The sequence below is a fragment of the Myotis nattereri genome, assembly GCF_964212035.1.
Source record: "Myotis nattereri genome assembly, chromosome: 9".
Lineage (NCBI taxonomy): Eukaryota > Metazoa > Chordata > Mammalia > Chiroptera > Vespertilionidae > Myotis > Myotis nattereri.
The window spans coordinates 14,388,508-14,403,687 of NC_138084.1; the positions used below are offsets into that span (position 1 = coordinate 14,388,508).

Consider the following 15,180-nt stretch of genomic DNA (forward strand, 5'->3'; position numbering starts at 1 on the left):
CCAACCGGAATCGAACCTGGGACCTTTCAGTCCGCAAGCCGACGCTCTATCCACTGAGCCAAACCGGTTTCGGCAATAGATTTTTTTTTTTAATTGCCTACTCTCAAGTTGACTGCAAAAGATAAGCTAGCTCTTCTAGTTTTGATTAACTATTTTATTTCAGCAGTTTTGGAATATGTAGTCTTTTTTCCACATTTATTGGTTTGTTATTTTGACAACTTTCAAGTATAATTGAATGGGTTGTTTTAACACACTCATTCTTCAGTAACAACACACTTTATCATTTTTAAACTAAAATGGAATCTGTTAAATGATCTTATAATGCTTTTAAGTCTAAAGTCTCTGAAATGCTCAACACTTAAAAACGGACTTTTTTCATTAGAAAATATGAAGTCACAGAAAATGATATTTCATGAGGCAATAATTAGTATCTTCTCTAATGACCACATTAGAAAATAAATTTTAATAACAATATAAGCAAAATATAGATAATGAATCTGTAATATTCACAATAGTGGATTTTCCCAAGTACTTACTATTATTCTGAAGTATTTTCTAAATACTTTATTCTTCAACTTCACTAATTTGCAAATTAAAAAGTAACATCTCGTAAAGATATTTTTGACTAAGCAATCTGCATTGTTCTATTATATTTTTGATATGTATAATTTTACTTTATTTTTAGTATTCTTCACTCACTATTATTTTTCTCATTAGAAAATCATAAGATCAATGGAAGATTATATTTATTAAACTTCATTTTTTTTTAATATATTTTATTGATTTTTTACAGAGAGGAAGGGAGAGAGATAGAGAGTTAGAAACATCGATGAGAGAGAAACATCGATCAGCCGCCTCCTGCACATCTCCTACTGGGGATGTGCCCGCAACCCAGGTACATGCCCTTGACCGGAATCGAACCTGGGACCCTTCAGTCCGCAGGCTGACGCTCTATCCACTGAGCCAAACCGGTTTCGGCTATTAAACTTCATTTTCATGAGATGCTTACAGGTATGCCACTAACAGTGGTACTGATATTTACCAAATATAATTAAGCATCAAACCCAGCATTTCTGAACCCTGGTGTTTTTTTTAATTTACTGAAACACATGCCCATTTAAAATTGTTGGCCCAAAACTTTAGAAATAATGAACAATTATTATATAGAAGTCAGACTTTAATATTTAGGAAAGCATAGAATTGTATGCAGTTTCTCTATAGTATGTATTTGAAAGTTTCCCCACCATAGAAAAAAATGGAGGAATTTCCAAACAGTGTACATACATGAACTTTAACATCTGTTCCAGTGTTTAGAACAATTATCCTGTATAAATATAGAAACATTGTTGTCCCCACAATGTTTCTATATTTATAGCATCTATTTACCTAAATACTATCCCCTTTTATAACTTCTTTAATCTGTGATCTTTAACCTAAATTTCTGTAGATGTATAACTTACCAGTTTAAAGCAGTTTTCATGGAGTTCAGATTTTGAAGGAAAAGAAATCCTGCATTAGTACCCTCCTGTGGACTATCCAGCATATGCTACCTGCGTGAAGGGTTTTTGCTTTATCACATTCTTCATAAGAATTAGTGAGCTATCTGCTTAAAAATAAAGTCTTAAAGACCCAGTTTTTATAGCATTTTAATATGCTAGTAGGTAACTTATCTGCATTTATTTTTGTAAGAAGAATTAATACTGGTTAACTTATTATAGGCTTCAAAATCCTGCAACCAAGTATGCAGAATTGAGTGAAGCTAATTCACTGCCAGAGGGTGTGGTGAATTTTAGCTCATTTACCACCTAAGAACTTTAATTCATTCTGCCTTTTGCAAAGTCAATGGAAATTGTACCAACTGTGATATATGATGCTGCTGTTATAAATAGCCTGTTTTCTTTGCCACATACATCCTGCTTTCCTGGTTCCATGGACTTGCTCATGTTGTTTTCTGCAGCTCTTCCCCATTACCCTGCCCCCTCCAGGCCAAAAAAGCCCTAATCTTACCCATCCTTCAAGGCCCACTTCTGCCTTACCTGATCCCTTAATTACAAGTAATGTGCCTCTCCTTCAGCCCCTGTGACTTGCCTTTATAGTTATTTGTATACAGGAAATAACTCTCCTGTAAGATTTTTCTAGCTCGTTGAGAACAGAGACTGATCCTTTTCTTCATTTTCATACCCTGGCCCAAAAGTCTAGCACATAGAATTAAATAAATAGTGAATTAGCTGATGATATTTCAAGTTTGAACTACTGAAAATACCTAATAATAAACTTGTTAGGTATCCACCCACTGTTTACCAGAATTTTTTTACAGAGCCACCACTCAACATACATAATAAAGATAGACCTATTAAGCTCTGTAGCTCCAACATCATAGAAGGGAGAGGAGAAAATGAATTATGTTTTCTCATTTGTCCACTGGATGCTGTCACATCTAATATATGGCTTGTAATTGTCCACACAGTTTTTAGTAAGAGTTACAAACAGTTGTCCTTGTTGATTCTCATGGAAAAAGAAAACAAAAACCATTTATGGGTGAATCAGTGAGTCTGAGAAAACCTATTGGATTTGTTTTCCTAGCATTCTTTTATATATATATATATATATATATATATATATATATATATATATATATATTGATTTCAGAGAGGAAGGCAGAGGGAGAGAGATAGAAACATCAATGATGAGAGAGAGAATCATTGATCAGCTGTCTCCGGCACGTTCCCTACTGGGGATCAAGCCTGCAACCCGGGCGTGTGCCCTGACCGGGAATCGAATCCAGGACACTTCAATCAGCAGGCCAACACTCTATCCACTGAGCCAAACCGGCTAGGATTCCCCAGCATTCTTGCTTGAAATTATGAGGTAGCTAGGATGAGATAAGCCAGAATTTTAAATTTAATAATGCTAATAGCAGGTATGGCAGTTTTCTCTTCTTTTTTTTCTTCAACATAGTGTCTGCAAGGGAACATGTGTCATAGTAAACTTCCTGGGAGCGTTTAGAGATCTGATCTGACCTTTCACATTTCTAGAGGAAGTTATGTAGCTGCCGAGAGTTTTTGTTCTGCCTGGGGTTGTTTCTCCCACAACCTACCTGTCATGGTGTCTGTATCTCAACTGATACTGACTGCTCCCCATGCTTTGTCACTTAAGACGACATGACATGACAAAGAGATCAGATTTACAACCAGTTCTCCTTTTTCTGAAAGGAGGCAAGAAATGTAGGTCTTCAGAAACCAGTGCAGCCAAAATTCTGAGACAGAGCAGATTTCCCCGTCATGTGTGAACAGAGCATTCCCAGGATAGCTTTCAACTCCAGAATCTGTCGTAAGAGGAAAACACACACACACTTCCTTGTCTTTGAGGGCACCACTTTTCATTCTTTGTTGTTGTTTTTTTAAACTTGCCTCTGACTCATTCACCTCACTAGGAGGAAATGCCTGTGTAATCCTGAGGTTGCTGATTTTAAGTCTTTAATATGGTCTCTTTCCTACCTGGCATTGCACTTTTTTTTTTAATTCTTTATTGTTTAAAGTATTACATATGTCTCCTTTTTCCCCCCATTGACCTCTCCCTGGTAGTTCCCACCACCATTCATTTCTTTAACACCGCCCCCCCAACCCCCCAGCACATGCCCTCACCCCCCTACTGTCAGTGTCCATGGGTTCTGCTTATATGCACGCATACAAGTCCTTTGGTTGATCGCTTATCCCCCCTCCCCCCCCCCCCCCCCGCCTCCCCGCCCCCGTCCCGGCCTTCCCTCTGAGGTTGGATGGTCTGTCTATGGATCTATTTTATTTAGTTCATCAGTTTATGTTGTTCATTATATTCCACAAATGAGTGGGATCATGTGATATTCATCTTTCTCCAACTAGCTTATTTCACTTAGCACAGTGGTCGGTAAACTGCGGCTCGCAAGCCACCTGCAGCTCTTTGGCCCCTTCAGTGCGGCTCTTGCACAAAATACCAACTTCTGCGCATGGGCCACAAAGTTTCAAACGCACTGTACATGCGCGCCCACACGTGGTATTTTGTGGAAGAGCCACGTTCAGTTCCATCCATGCTGTTGCAAATGGTAAGAGTTCCTTCTTTTTTACAGCAGCGTAGTATTACATTGTGTATATGTACCACAGTTTTTTAATCCACCCATCTGCTGATGGACACTTAGGCTGTTCCCAAATCTTAGCTATTGTAAATTGTGCTGCTATGAACATACAGGTGCATATATCCTTTCTGATTGGTGTTTCTGGTTTCTTGGGATATAGTCCTAGAAGTGGGATTACTGGGTCAAATGGGAGTTCCATTTTTAATTTTTTGAGGAAACTCCATACTGTTTTCCACAGTGGCTGCACCAGTCTGCATTCCCACCAGCAGTGTATGAGAGTTCCTTTCTCCACATCCTTGCCAGCACTTGTTGTTTGTTGATTTGTTGATGATAGCCATTCTGACAGGTGTGAGATGGTACCTCATTGTCGTTTTGATTTGCATCTCTCAGATGATCAGTAACTGTGAGCATGTTTTCATATGTCTCTTAGCCTTCTGTATATCCTATTTCGAAAGGTGTCTGTTTAGGTCCTTTGCCCATTTTTTGATTGGATTGTTTCTCTTCCTTTTATTAAGTTGTATGAGTTCCCTATAAATTTTGGAGATTAAACCCTTATCGGATATAACATTGGCAAATATGTTCTCCCATGAAGTGGGTGGCATTGCACTTTTAAGGTCATTTAGTACATAATCATTACTTTAAGACCTACAAAGAACTTCATTCCACAGAATTGCTGAATGAGAACAAGTCTAAGGAGCTGTTATTTCTGTTGAAACTATTTCTCATCTTTCCTAAGTAGAGGACAGCACAGGGCAGAGCAGGCGAGACAGCTTTACTTGTCTCAGGTGCAGTCATCACAGCCTAGGTCTCATCCGGATTCGAGGAGTTCCATATGCTTCTATTAATGTTTCCCAGGAATCCTCTTGTAGTAGGACAGTATTAGCTCTCCATTTCAAAATTTCAGATAAAGAATCTAGCATAGAGAAGTAAGTTGATTTGCCTGAGCTCATATGGTAAGGCTGCAGTTAAGGCAGAATTTAAATTTATTTTGTGGAATGTCTCTTTTGGAAGGAGGTATGTAGGACTGTCACAACCTCTGGAGATGGAGATCATAAAGATATCTGTTCCCAGTAAGATTTCTTTCCTCCTATTACTCTGTGTGGTACCAAGCCCCATGTGCCACCCATAGTTACGGTTTCTTGCTAATATTTTAAAGTACGTTTGCACAGCAATGGTGAGCAATTAAAGGATACACTTTTGTTCACTTCATGATTTATTTTACTACCTTTTCTAAAAGACAGATTGTCTTACTAGAGAAATAAATATCATGAAATTATGAGGTAGCTAAAATGGTCATAAAATAAAAACACAATGTGTTTCTAAGTTACCTGTTTATTTTTTTAAAAAAGGTTTTATAGTTGCATAATTTGAGTGCAGTTGAGTGGAACGGTAAAGAGAAAGACATACTCAAAAAGTCACTAATGTCTGTGAAAGGACAGTGTTATCTGTATTTTCCACCCAGGTACCTTATATTTAATACAATGTACCGAATGCTTCCTGTACGGTAACTTTTCTTACAGGCAGAAGAAAGAAGACTTTAGAATGAAATAAAATCCTATTAGAACAGGGATAGTAGGAATATTTTTAGAATATTCCACTATTCACAAAAACCATTTTTCTAGCATCTGTTACTTTGCCTTCAACAACATAAAATTTGAATTCTAGTTCCCATTACAAATCAGTTTAATTATTATTTATGTCTTAGAAATTTATTATGTAATAAGAGGCACGTGGGTAATACACTTATTTGTTATATGGGAGGATGGTATGGTAGAGGGAGTAAGATTTGGGAGCAGACTGGAGCAGCCTGATGGGGATTGTTGAAAAGCAGAGGTAAGTGTTGATTTAACTGAATGTAGTATCTATAGTCTGTTTTTCTAGTGTAAGAGTGAATTCACACAATCTCCTAAAATGTCCTTTAAAGAGCACATAACAGACTGTGAAGCTGATTTATAAATGTACTAATTAATTTATAATTTAGATATGCTAAACAGTTTAATCTGAAATAAATGCTATTTTCTTCTAAGAGACTTATGGAAACAAACTCTGTATTGTCTCCAGCATCTACGCGCTCACACAAACACGCACACGCACACTCTGGAAGTTGAAATTAGGCAAATATCTGGATAACTTCTGAGAGCCAGTTGCTCATACTGGAGATTCTGAGTTGGCTATAGCTAAAAGGCCTTTGTGGAAAGAGATTATGTTGGGATAAGTTCTCATTCCTTTGCATCCTGCCATGTGCCAGGCAATGGTCTCATTTAATCTCAACAACCCAATAAAGTGGATACTATTAGTAAACTCAATTTACAGATGAGGAAACTGATCTACAAAGAGGTTAAAAGGGATTTGAACTCACTTAATTAGTTTGGCTCCCATCTGTGCTCTCACCCACTGTGCTCTTCTGCTGAAAGACCTGCATGAGCCTGGCATTGGCTTTGCTTGGCTCACTAGTTAACACGGCTCGTAACGTTTTCTCATGCCTCTCAATTTATTTGTGGCATTTCTTTAGTATAAGTAACCCTAAAAGTCCTAAGGTTCTCAACCAGGAATCTCTTACCACCTTGAGATTCAGAAGGTAAGAATGCTGTTTTAAACAAGTGGTTACCCAAATCTAGTCAGAAAATAAATATTCTTCCTGGACCTTTGAAGGCAGAATTCATATGAGAAGATAGGAGACTTCCTTAATCTTAGAAATGATAGGAATTTCTGAGAAGTTAGTTTACTCTGAAAACCTGTAGCCATGGGAGAAATTGTGCCTTTATCCCTTAGAAGACTTATACTTTGGCAAGTATATTAAACATTTAGTTATTTCCCAGAAAACCCTTTTAGGATACGTTAATGTTAATAACCCAATTTATGCATATAATATTCTAAGCACAGAAAAAGATGTTGATATGTCTTAAGATCTCATAGCAGTTCCAGAATCAGAAATATCCTCCTTGGAGTTTTATGCTTAGTTGGTATTGCCTTGCAGTCTCTTCTTTGAAAAACCAAACTGCCAGGATTTGAATTAGATGCTAAATGCTTTGCAAGCAAGTATAGAGCATTAAGCACAGAAAAGTGTTCCCATTTTCACCTGGGACCTTGTTATCTAAAGCATTTCATTTAAATCCTTTTAAAAAAGTCATATCTCTCAAGGTTAGTCTAAGCTATAGACTCTCCTCATTTTTGCATCAGCAAAAAATAAGTCATATGCAAGGAAGATGACTTGCTTACTTCATAGGTAGGTGTCTCTCCATTTTCCCTTCTCCAACATTTTCTTGTGTTTCTTTAATGAGGACATAATCTCCACCTCTGTGGGGAGACAAGTGATATTTTTCCACGTAAGCAACTTATTTAGTTCCCCTTTGAGCCAGAGTAGACCTCTCCTGAAGGAACGGAAACTCGTTCTTCTTGGGGTGCTTCAGTTTTTCCTCAGACAGCTGGAAGGAGTGGTTTAAAATTAGACAGTTTGGCTTTCTATTAGCCAAGATAGTTATGTAAATCATATCAGAATGCTAAAGCAGTCTTTTTTTAACTGTCACCCTAAGAAAATCAATATTAACAGTTCTCATCTTAAAAGAATATCGTTTTTACTTGATCAGTTTGATTTTGCCTACTTCCAAGAAATATCGGAACATAAACTTCTTATTTTTCTTTTTACTCACCCAGTTCTCCCTGGTCCCCTCCTCTGCCCTTTCTCTCAGAGGTTTCGGCCCCCGTTTCCTGAGTTGGAGGATGAGACATCCTTAGAATGCACAAGGTTTGCTTTAGGAGGGTGTGTGGGTTTTGAGGTTGTGCAGGAAGATTAATTTTAACTTTGGGATCTTGTGCACATCATATCTTATAAATTGTTCATGAAGCATTTTAAAATATTCCAGACATTTAAAAAGATGCGACCAATTAAATTTTTATAATGAGAAGAGGGTAGTAGAGAAAAATTAAGAGACGCAAAGGTTGGAGGAGGCAGTCAACTGCAGAAAAGAGCTGGAATTTCACTCGTTCCAGTATTAAAGGTCTGTCCTTTGCTTTTGTAGTGTTAAGTTTTACTCTACCTGTGTCAAGGTGAAAACGCTTTAGAAGCTAATTCACCAAAGGTGAAGGCAGGAATATTTGCTGGAAATAACATACATTTTAAAATTATCAGCATCATTGTTATCATTATTTCCTCTCTGCTTTCAATAGTCATGCTTATTTACATCCCGATTAAGAATTATTGGAGTACTGTTTTTGAGGAGTACGTAGAAGAAAAAACGCAAAGGAAGCACTCACCAAATATTAGCTCCCTTTCTTGTAGACTCCCCTTTTAAGTCCTTCCTATTCTTCAAAATTCAAGATCTGCCTACTCAAAGCTTATTCTCTGAAGGACTTATTTGGCACAGTATGCTATCTCATTATTGTTTACTATCTTGTCTGTCTCCCCAAGTTGCTTGCAAGTTTCTTGAGAGCTGAAGCACTCTTGAAACAGAATCCTGTTTCAATGTAGCCTTAATGAATATGGTAGCCTCAGATATGTGCTAGAACTGATTCAAATCCCAGAGCTGCCACTTACTGTGTGATGGTGCAGAAATGGAAAGTGACTCCCCACACATGTAGTCCCCTTACTCCAAACTCAGTGAGTTGGGAAAGGTTTTGAGTCCATCATGTTTCCCTGGCACAATAAGGGAAATGGCATGGGAAGTGCTTTCCTAAAATGTGGAATCTATAAGGGAGTCATCAAAGCCAAAAAGAGACTTCTTGTACTCCCCCTGCTGTAGAAAGAGCTTGATTGGGAACAGACATCTCTTTGAGACAACATTCTCTGAAAATAAACTTTTAGAGCATTTTAAAATGTTTGGTAAAGAAGAGAAATTACTTATACACTCTTACCCAAAGAGAAATAGGAAAGTTATAGGCTTCCACTGAACATGCATCTTCAGCCCATATGCGCATGGAATATAAGCAAGGAAGAGAAGACCTGTTGAGCTAACCAGATCGCAGCTACATCAGACACACCTTCCCCTACCAGAGAAGACCATCAGGTGGGGCTGGACAGCAGCCCTTTATCCATATTAACATACAATCTCTAAAGGAGTTGAAGCTCTTCAACTCCCTGGCAAAAATGTAAGAGGTCAGGCTCACCATACATATCAAAGTACCCAAGAGTGCTGCGTTTCATTCAAGATCTGAAGTTTTATGCTTCAGTAAATTTTCGTGTCCATGACCAGAACTTGTTTTCCAAAAGAAAAAGTCCCCTTTGTGATATTGCAGTCTTAAAGGTGGACTCTGCTACCACCATCCTCCTCTACTAATAAGTCTTTGGTTTTTCATTTATAATCCTTTATCTTTTGATATGTCTTTCATTTTAAGTTATGAGACAAAAATGCTACATTTCTCTGCTATAATCTGTCTCCGGATTTATTTAGCTAGAAGGCAAACTTTTTTATGTTTTGAACTTTCAAGGAAATCTTTCGCAGTCATTCATTATGTATGGAATGAGGCCTTGGGACATGATCTTCGTTGTTACAAACCGCGCACGTGCGCCCCCCACCCCACCCCCCACCCCCCCAAATACTTGGTCCTTACAATAGCCTAGCAGGTGAATCTTGAACTTCAGTGCTGAATCTCAAGTCACAGAAGGTGATCTGGCTTTAGGCTCTCCAGATCACTGATTTTGTATGTTCTGCTGGAAAAAAACTGACACTGTCGCCTTTTTGCTCTTGATGCTTAGGGATCTTGAGCCATTGGTTGCAGAAGAGAGATGTTTCTAATGTGCTGTATCTGTGTCTCTTGTCATTGAGGTAATTGTCATGAGAAAACCCCGGACAACAACCATGACAAACAGAAATACTTTGACAACGCCCAGTCACTGGATGCCGCTGAAGAAGAGCCCTCTGAGACAGGCACAGAGGAGGACCCTGTACTCTCTGTTGAGAGTTCAGGGAGGGACTCAGATGTGCTTAGACTTGAAAGTAAGTTGATTTGACCTGAGCTGTGCTTCCGGGGTAAAATCAACTCTCAGGCTCTAAGGCTTTTCTCTACTCAAGAGTTTGTTTCCTTCCTTTATTGCATTGTAGTTTCACGAGGGTGACTCTCTAGTGGGGAGGCAGAAGACAAACTATAATGTGAAAACGCTCTTTACATTTCTTTCTTTTTTCTCTGCCTCACTATCTTTTGCTAGAACAAATTTGATATGTTTATGTACCAGTCTTCTTAATGTCATTAGTCTTTTGAGTAAGTCATTGAAAAAAAAGCAAGTTAAGTTGTTTTGACGCTAACCCAAAAAATGTAAAGATTTGGAATAATGGCATACCTCCCAGGTCCCCCTCCTAAAATCCCATTCTGTGACCACATTTTGAGTCGATTCCATAACTGCCAAAATTACTGACTTGTTTTTAGTACTTATCCTATTTAACCAAAATTTATTGCATTTGGAACTATGCACAAGTCCCCACTTCTTAAATTTCCTCCTCCTCTTGGCTTCTGGGACATCACTTGCTCTTGGCTCTCTTCCTGTCTTCAGACATCTTTTTCAATTTCTTTCACTTTGCCCTTATTTGTTAAGTTATCCAGGATCTTAACCTTGGTCTTCTTTTCTTATTCCTCTGTTATCTCGTGGTGTTTCACATACCTTTGAGTATACCAGTGATTCCTTATCTGTATTTTCAACTAAGGTATTCTCTGAAACTCTAGATCTCATTTCTTCTTTTTTAGTACTCTCTTTATCTGTATGTGCCACACACATTTAAAACTTAACATATCCAAACTAGAACTTGTCCTCATTTTCACCCTATTTCCTGAATGGCTTCTAATTTCTGTATTCCTGCTTTGTTTATGGCATCGCAACTCACCCAGTCACCACTATACTCAGTCAGCTCCTAAGACCAGTTGAATCTTACCTTCATCTATTCCTTCTCCCCTGCCTAAATCTTCATTTATTCCTTCTCCCCTGCCTAAGTCAGACTTTCTTCATTTCTGCCTGGGCTGTTAGAGTGGCCTCTTACGTTGGTTCCCTGTTAAATTCTAGTCTCTTACTTCAGTCTATGTAAAGAGCTAGAGAGGGAGAGATGAAGGGAGGGAGGGAAGTAGGAGGGGAGGAATAAGAATGTCACCTCCTCTGTGAAGCATTCACCAAGGACTCCAAGCATTTAGTTGCTGCCTTATTTCCACTTTCTGTCAACCCACATGTCATACAATATTAGTCGCTTGTATGTCTTATCTCCCATCAGACTATAAGCTTCTTATATACCATGTCTTATGTAACTTTATATTCCTGTGTACAATAAATATTCGTTAAAGTAATAAAACATGGCATTTGCCTTCCTATATAGGTCAGATTAACATACTTACCAATTACACAGTCTTGTTCCCAAGTGGAATTGTATATAAAAAAATGATTTCTAAGAGAAGCAATCTAGACCCCAAAGGAGAAGTTGTGACCTTCACATTTTCAGGTTTAGAAAATTGGTTTCATCAGTACTACCAGAAACTGTTGGACTTTAAGAAAACTCCCTCCCATTTACTAACTCAAAAGAGATTGGCTCTTAAAACAGATGGTCATTTATTCATTTACAAGGAAGCGACTCCTCTCCAGTACCTGACAGACTTCTGTCTCTTTCTGGCATCTGGCACCCACATGACCAAATGGACATCAGAGGTTGCTTGATAAATTTACAGTTAACACAAATGAAACTGAGTCATGTTCAGGGGCGTTTTATTCAGTTTATAAAAACAGTCCCTTATTTCAATGCACTACAACTCCCCACTGACCAGAAAACTCATGACTACCAAATTAGAGTCTTTGTTCCTAGGACAACTCAAAATAAAACCAAAATCTTGCTCTTGGTCTCCCTGATTCCTGAATACATCATTGCTTAAGACAGATTATAACCTGGTGCTTACGTTCTTTAGTTCTGTTCCATCGCCTACTGAGAATATAGTACAGTTGCCCTGGCTGAGCCTAGGTGTCCCAGGTCCCTTCAGCATCGTGCAAACTGTCTCCTGGTGTGGATTCCTCTTCATAATCTATAATATGATGATGATTTTTACTAATTTTACTATTTGTACTTTTTAAAAGTTCCTCCAAAGGTTTAATACAATAATTATTTAATGTCTGTGCTTGGCTTTTATTATAACACACTATTTGTATTAAAAAATGGAGTGTTTCTGTCTCCAATGACCACATCTTAGGAAGCCCACTGGTCTGAACATGCCAACTGGTACAACTGCAGTCTCCATGGACTTGTCCGTATTTAGGGGAATTTCAGAAGAAGGTACTCCCAGAATTTAGACAAATGAAGGAAAAAGTTAGTAACCTTTTTGTGGTACTTATAATTTACAAAGTATTATGAATTATGTGTTAACCTTATGGATTTTATTACTAAGCCCATCTGATAGATGAGAAAAATTGAGACCTAGTGAGCTTAGATACGTTGCCTACGATATTCAGTAGGTAGCATAATTAAAATTATTCTCAGGCCTTCTGATTCCGTAAACTGTCCTGCCTGTGGTTCTCAGAAGTAGGGGTTGATGGATTAGAACTCTATTTTTCAATTGTAAGGTCATTTTTAAAGAAAAGTAGAATCTGTCATCACCATTATATAATGCAAAGGACATTTTAATGTCAAAAAGGTACAAAGACAATCTCAGAATAAAGATGAGTCTAAGTTTCTGGACATGTGTGTGTATGTGTGGGGGGGCATGTGTGTGTTATAACTTTACATGTGTGTCTTTGTTTTAAGTACTTGCGCTGAGTCCTTTCACTTTTCTATGAATGTGCTCTGCTCTGAAAATCTCTTAAACGGAGGTGCCCAGGCTTAACCATGAATCTCCAGGTAGTCTCAAGCATGGCAAGATTGTACTGGACTTGTTTTTCTCTTCCTTTTTTTCTTTCTGTTTACTGCCCCCCCACCCCCGTTTTTCTTTCTCTTTTTTAATCAGGGCAACATATGCTTCTCTCCATCAGAGTCCCTAGTCCCTGTGATTCTAACAGGCTACCTAACGTGGCGCAAACTCAACTCTAAGTTCTGGCGCTCTGAGGTAGGATTCATCCAAGTGAAACACCGTGAGCTCATTAGAAGCCTCACTGTGGGTGCTCATAGGCCCTTCATTTCACAATTTTTATTCTCCCTTCTTCGGTATAGAAATGGTTCAGGTTAATGAAGATAAAGAAAATAACAGAGCAGGGGTCTCAGTCTGTTTTCAGTTTATACCACACCATCTGCCCCACAAGCAGCACATCTAATATTACTTTTTCCTCTTGATTCAAGCACAGTTTAAAACCTGAGATCCTGCTTCACTCCAGACCACTCACCAAACCTGACAATTCTATATTTCCAGCTGCTTATTGAGTAATGTCTGAAGATATGTTCCTCCATGCATTCTAGCCCAGGCTATAAGCTCTATGAGTTATTATATTCCAGGCCTTCAGCACATTGTTAGAGACCCAGCAACAAATGTTTAAAAAAAATTAATGAGTAAGCATCTAAAATCTGTCAACTGATGGTGGCGCCGATACAACATCAACAAGAATCCTCAATTTGGGGTGCAGTGAAGAAGGAAGCTATTCAGTGCAAAGAGCTCCTTGGTGATACAGCACAGATCTGCTCTGATCTGCTCTGGTGAGGCATCTAGCCAGGGAAATGCAGTCTTGGTGGAAAGGGAAAGTGCACTCTTGGAGCCAGAGGGTAGCTGGCTTATATGGGCAAAAGTCCCTGCCCCTGGTCTCTGATTGGTCTGTCCTCATGCAAATGGGGACGCCAAATCCTTACATTTTGATTGATCCAAGAGGCACTGTCCTGGCTGGTCAGAATAGAGCTGCTCTGATTGCTTGGAGCTGCACAGCTCCAATTGGATGGGGAAAGCCCAAGTTCTATTGGTTGAACTAGGATTCCAAGAACTCCTTTATAAGAGCTGGCTGAGATGGCAGGAACACAGTGCAGGCAGGCAGTTTAATGCAGACTTCTCCCTGAAGTGCAGTTTGCGTGAGAAACCGCTGTGTAGAAATGGCTGCTAGACTCTTAAAATTTGAGCCCAGTTGGTTACAGTTGGGTTCACAAATCCCAATGCTTTATCATACTGCCCTTTTCTAACTCCATTGTCTTTATAGTAAACAGCATTCTGTGTCATAGTCACAGATTCCAAAACTACATTCACATAGTAAAGCCCCCACTGTTTCACCCTGGCTGGTTTGGCTCAGTGTAGAGTGTTGGTCCACAGACTGAAGGGTCCTAAGTTTGACTTCAGTCAAGGGCACATACCATGGTTGCAGGCTTGATCCCCGGCCCAACCAGGGCCACATGCAGGAGGCAACCAATGGAAGAGTCTGTCTCTGTCTCTCCCCCTCCCTTCCACTCTTTCTCAAAATCAATGGGAAAATATCCTCAGGTGAGCATTAACAATAATAATTTTTTAAAAAGCCCAACCACTGTTTCACATTAAGCATTAAAATCTTGAAATCATCTTTGAATTTACCCTATTCTTTATTTTTCTCCATTGAAATTTCCTCACATACCTCTTCCCTTCCTTTTAAAAGTCCCTTTATCCTCACCCTAAATCAGCCACCCTTTATATAACTCTTATATAGATGATTGAAATACCTTTCTCATTGGTCTCTTTATCCTCTGTCCTGCTCTCCTTCCTCCCTCCCCACTCCCAAATACACCAACTGATTTACTACTCTAACCTTCACAAATACTATGACTCTCATCTTGTTATTCTTCTGCTTAGCCAACAAGAGGCTCTCTTTACAAGGAATCTTCTTCCAGACTTTCCCAGACATTCTCGATGTCTCCCACTTCCCATAAGTCTCTTATCTGCTGAGAGCAACTATATACACTTTTTGTCCTAGTTAGTTTGAAATTAGTAGTGCCTGCACATGTACCTGCCTTATGCCTGTATCTGTCCGTGTGTATGGGTATGTGAGTTTGTACATGCTTTTTTAGTGTTGTCACTCTGGGGAGTCCCCTGGCCCTCCATTCTATCTAAATCCTGCCACACGTAGTCTGCCTTCCTTTAGGAGGCATTTTGTGACTACAGTCAAATATTTTTTCCCCTTGCAAAAAGTATTTAAATGTACTTGTTCTCTTGGTGTTTAACATGTATAGTTTTGT

At 38.8% G+C, this 15,180-nt stretch overlaps 1 protein-coding gene across 3 annotated transcripts in view; it reads left to right on the forward strand.

The window, feature by feature from the left end:
- The window catches only part of TTC17 (tetratricopeptide repeat domain 17), an 87,856-nt gene that overhangs the window by 50,846 nt on the left and 21,830 nt on the right, over positions 1 to 15,180 (forward strand). For 2 of the 3 annotated variants that reach the window (XM_081099070.1, XM_081099072.1), the window contains one exon: positions 9,871 to 10,041. The exons of the other annotated variant lie outside the window; for it this stretch is intronic. In XM_081099070.1, the coding sequence (XP_080955196.1) occupies positions 9,871 to 10,041 (171 nt within the window). The remainder of the gene's footprint in view (positions 1 to 9,870; positions 10,042 to 15,180) is intronic. 3 annotated transcript variants of the gene reach the window in all.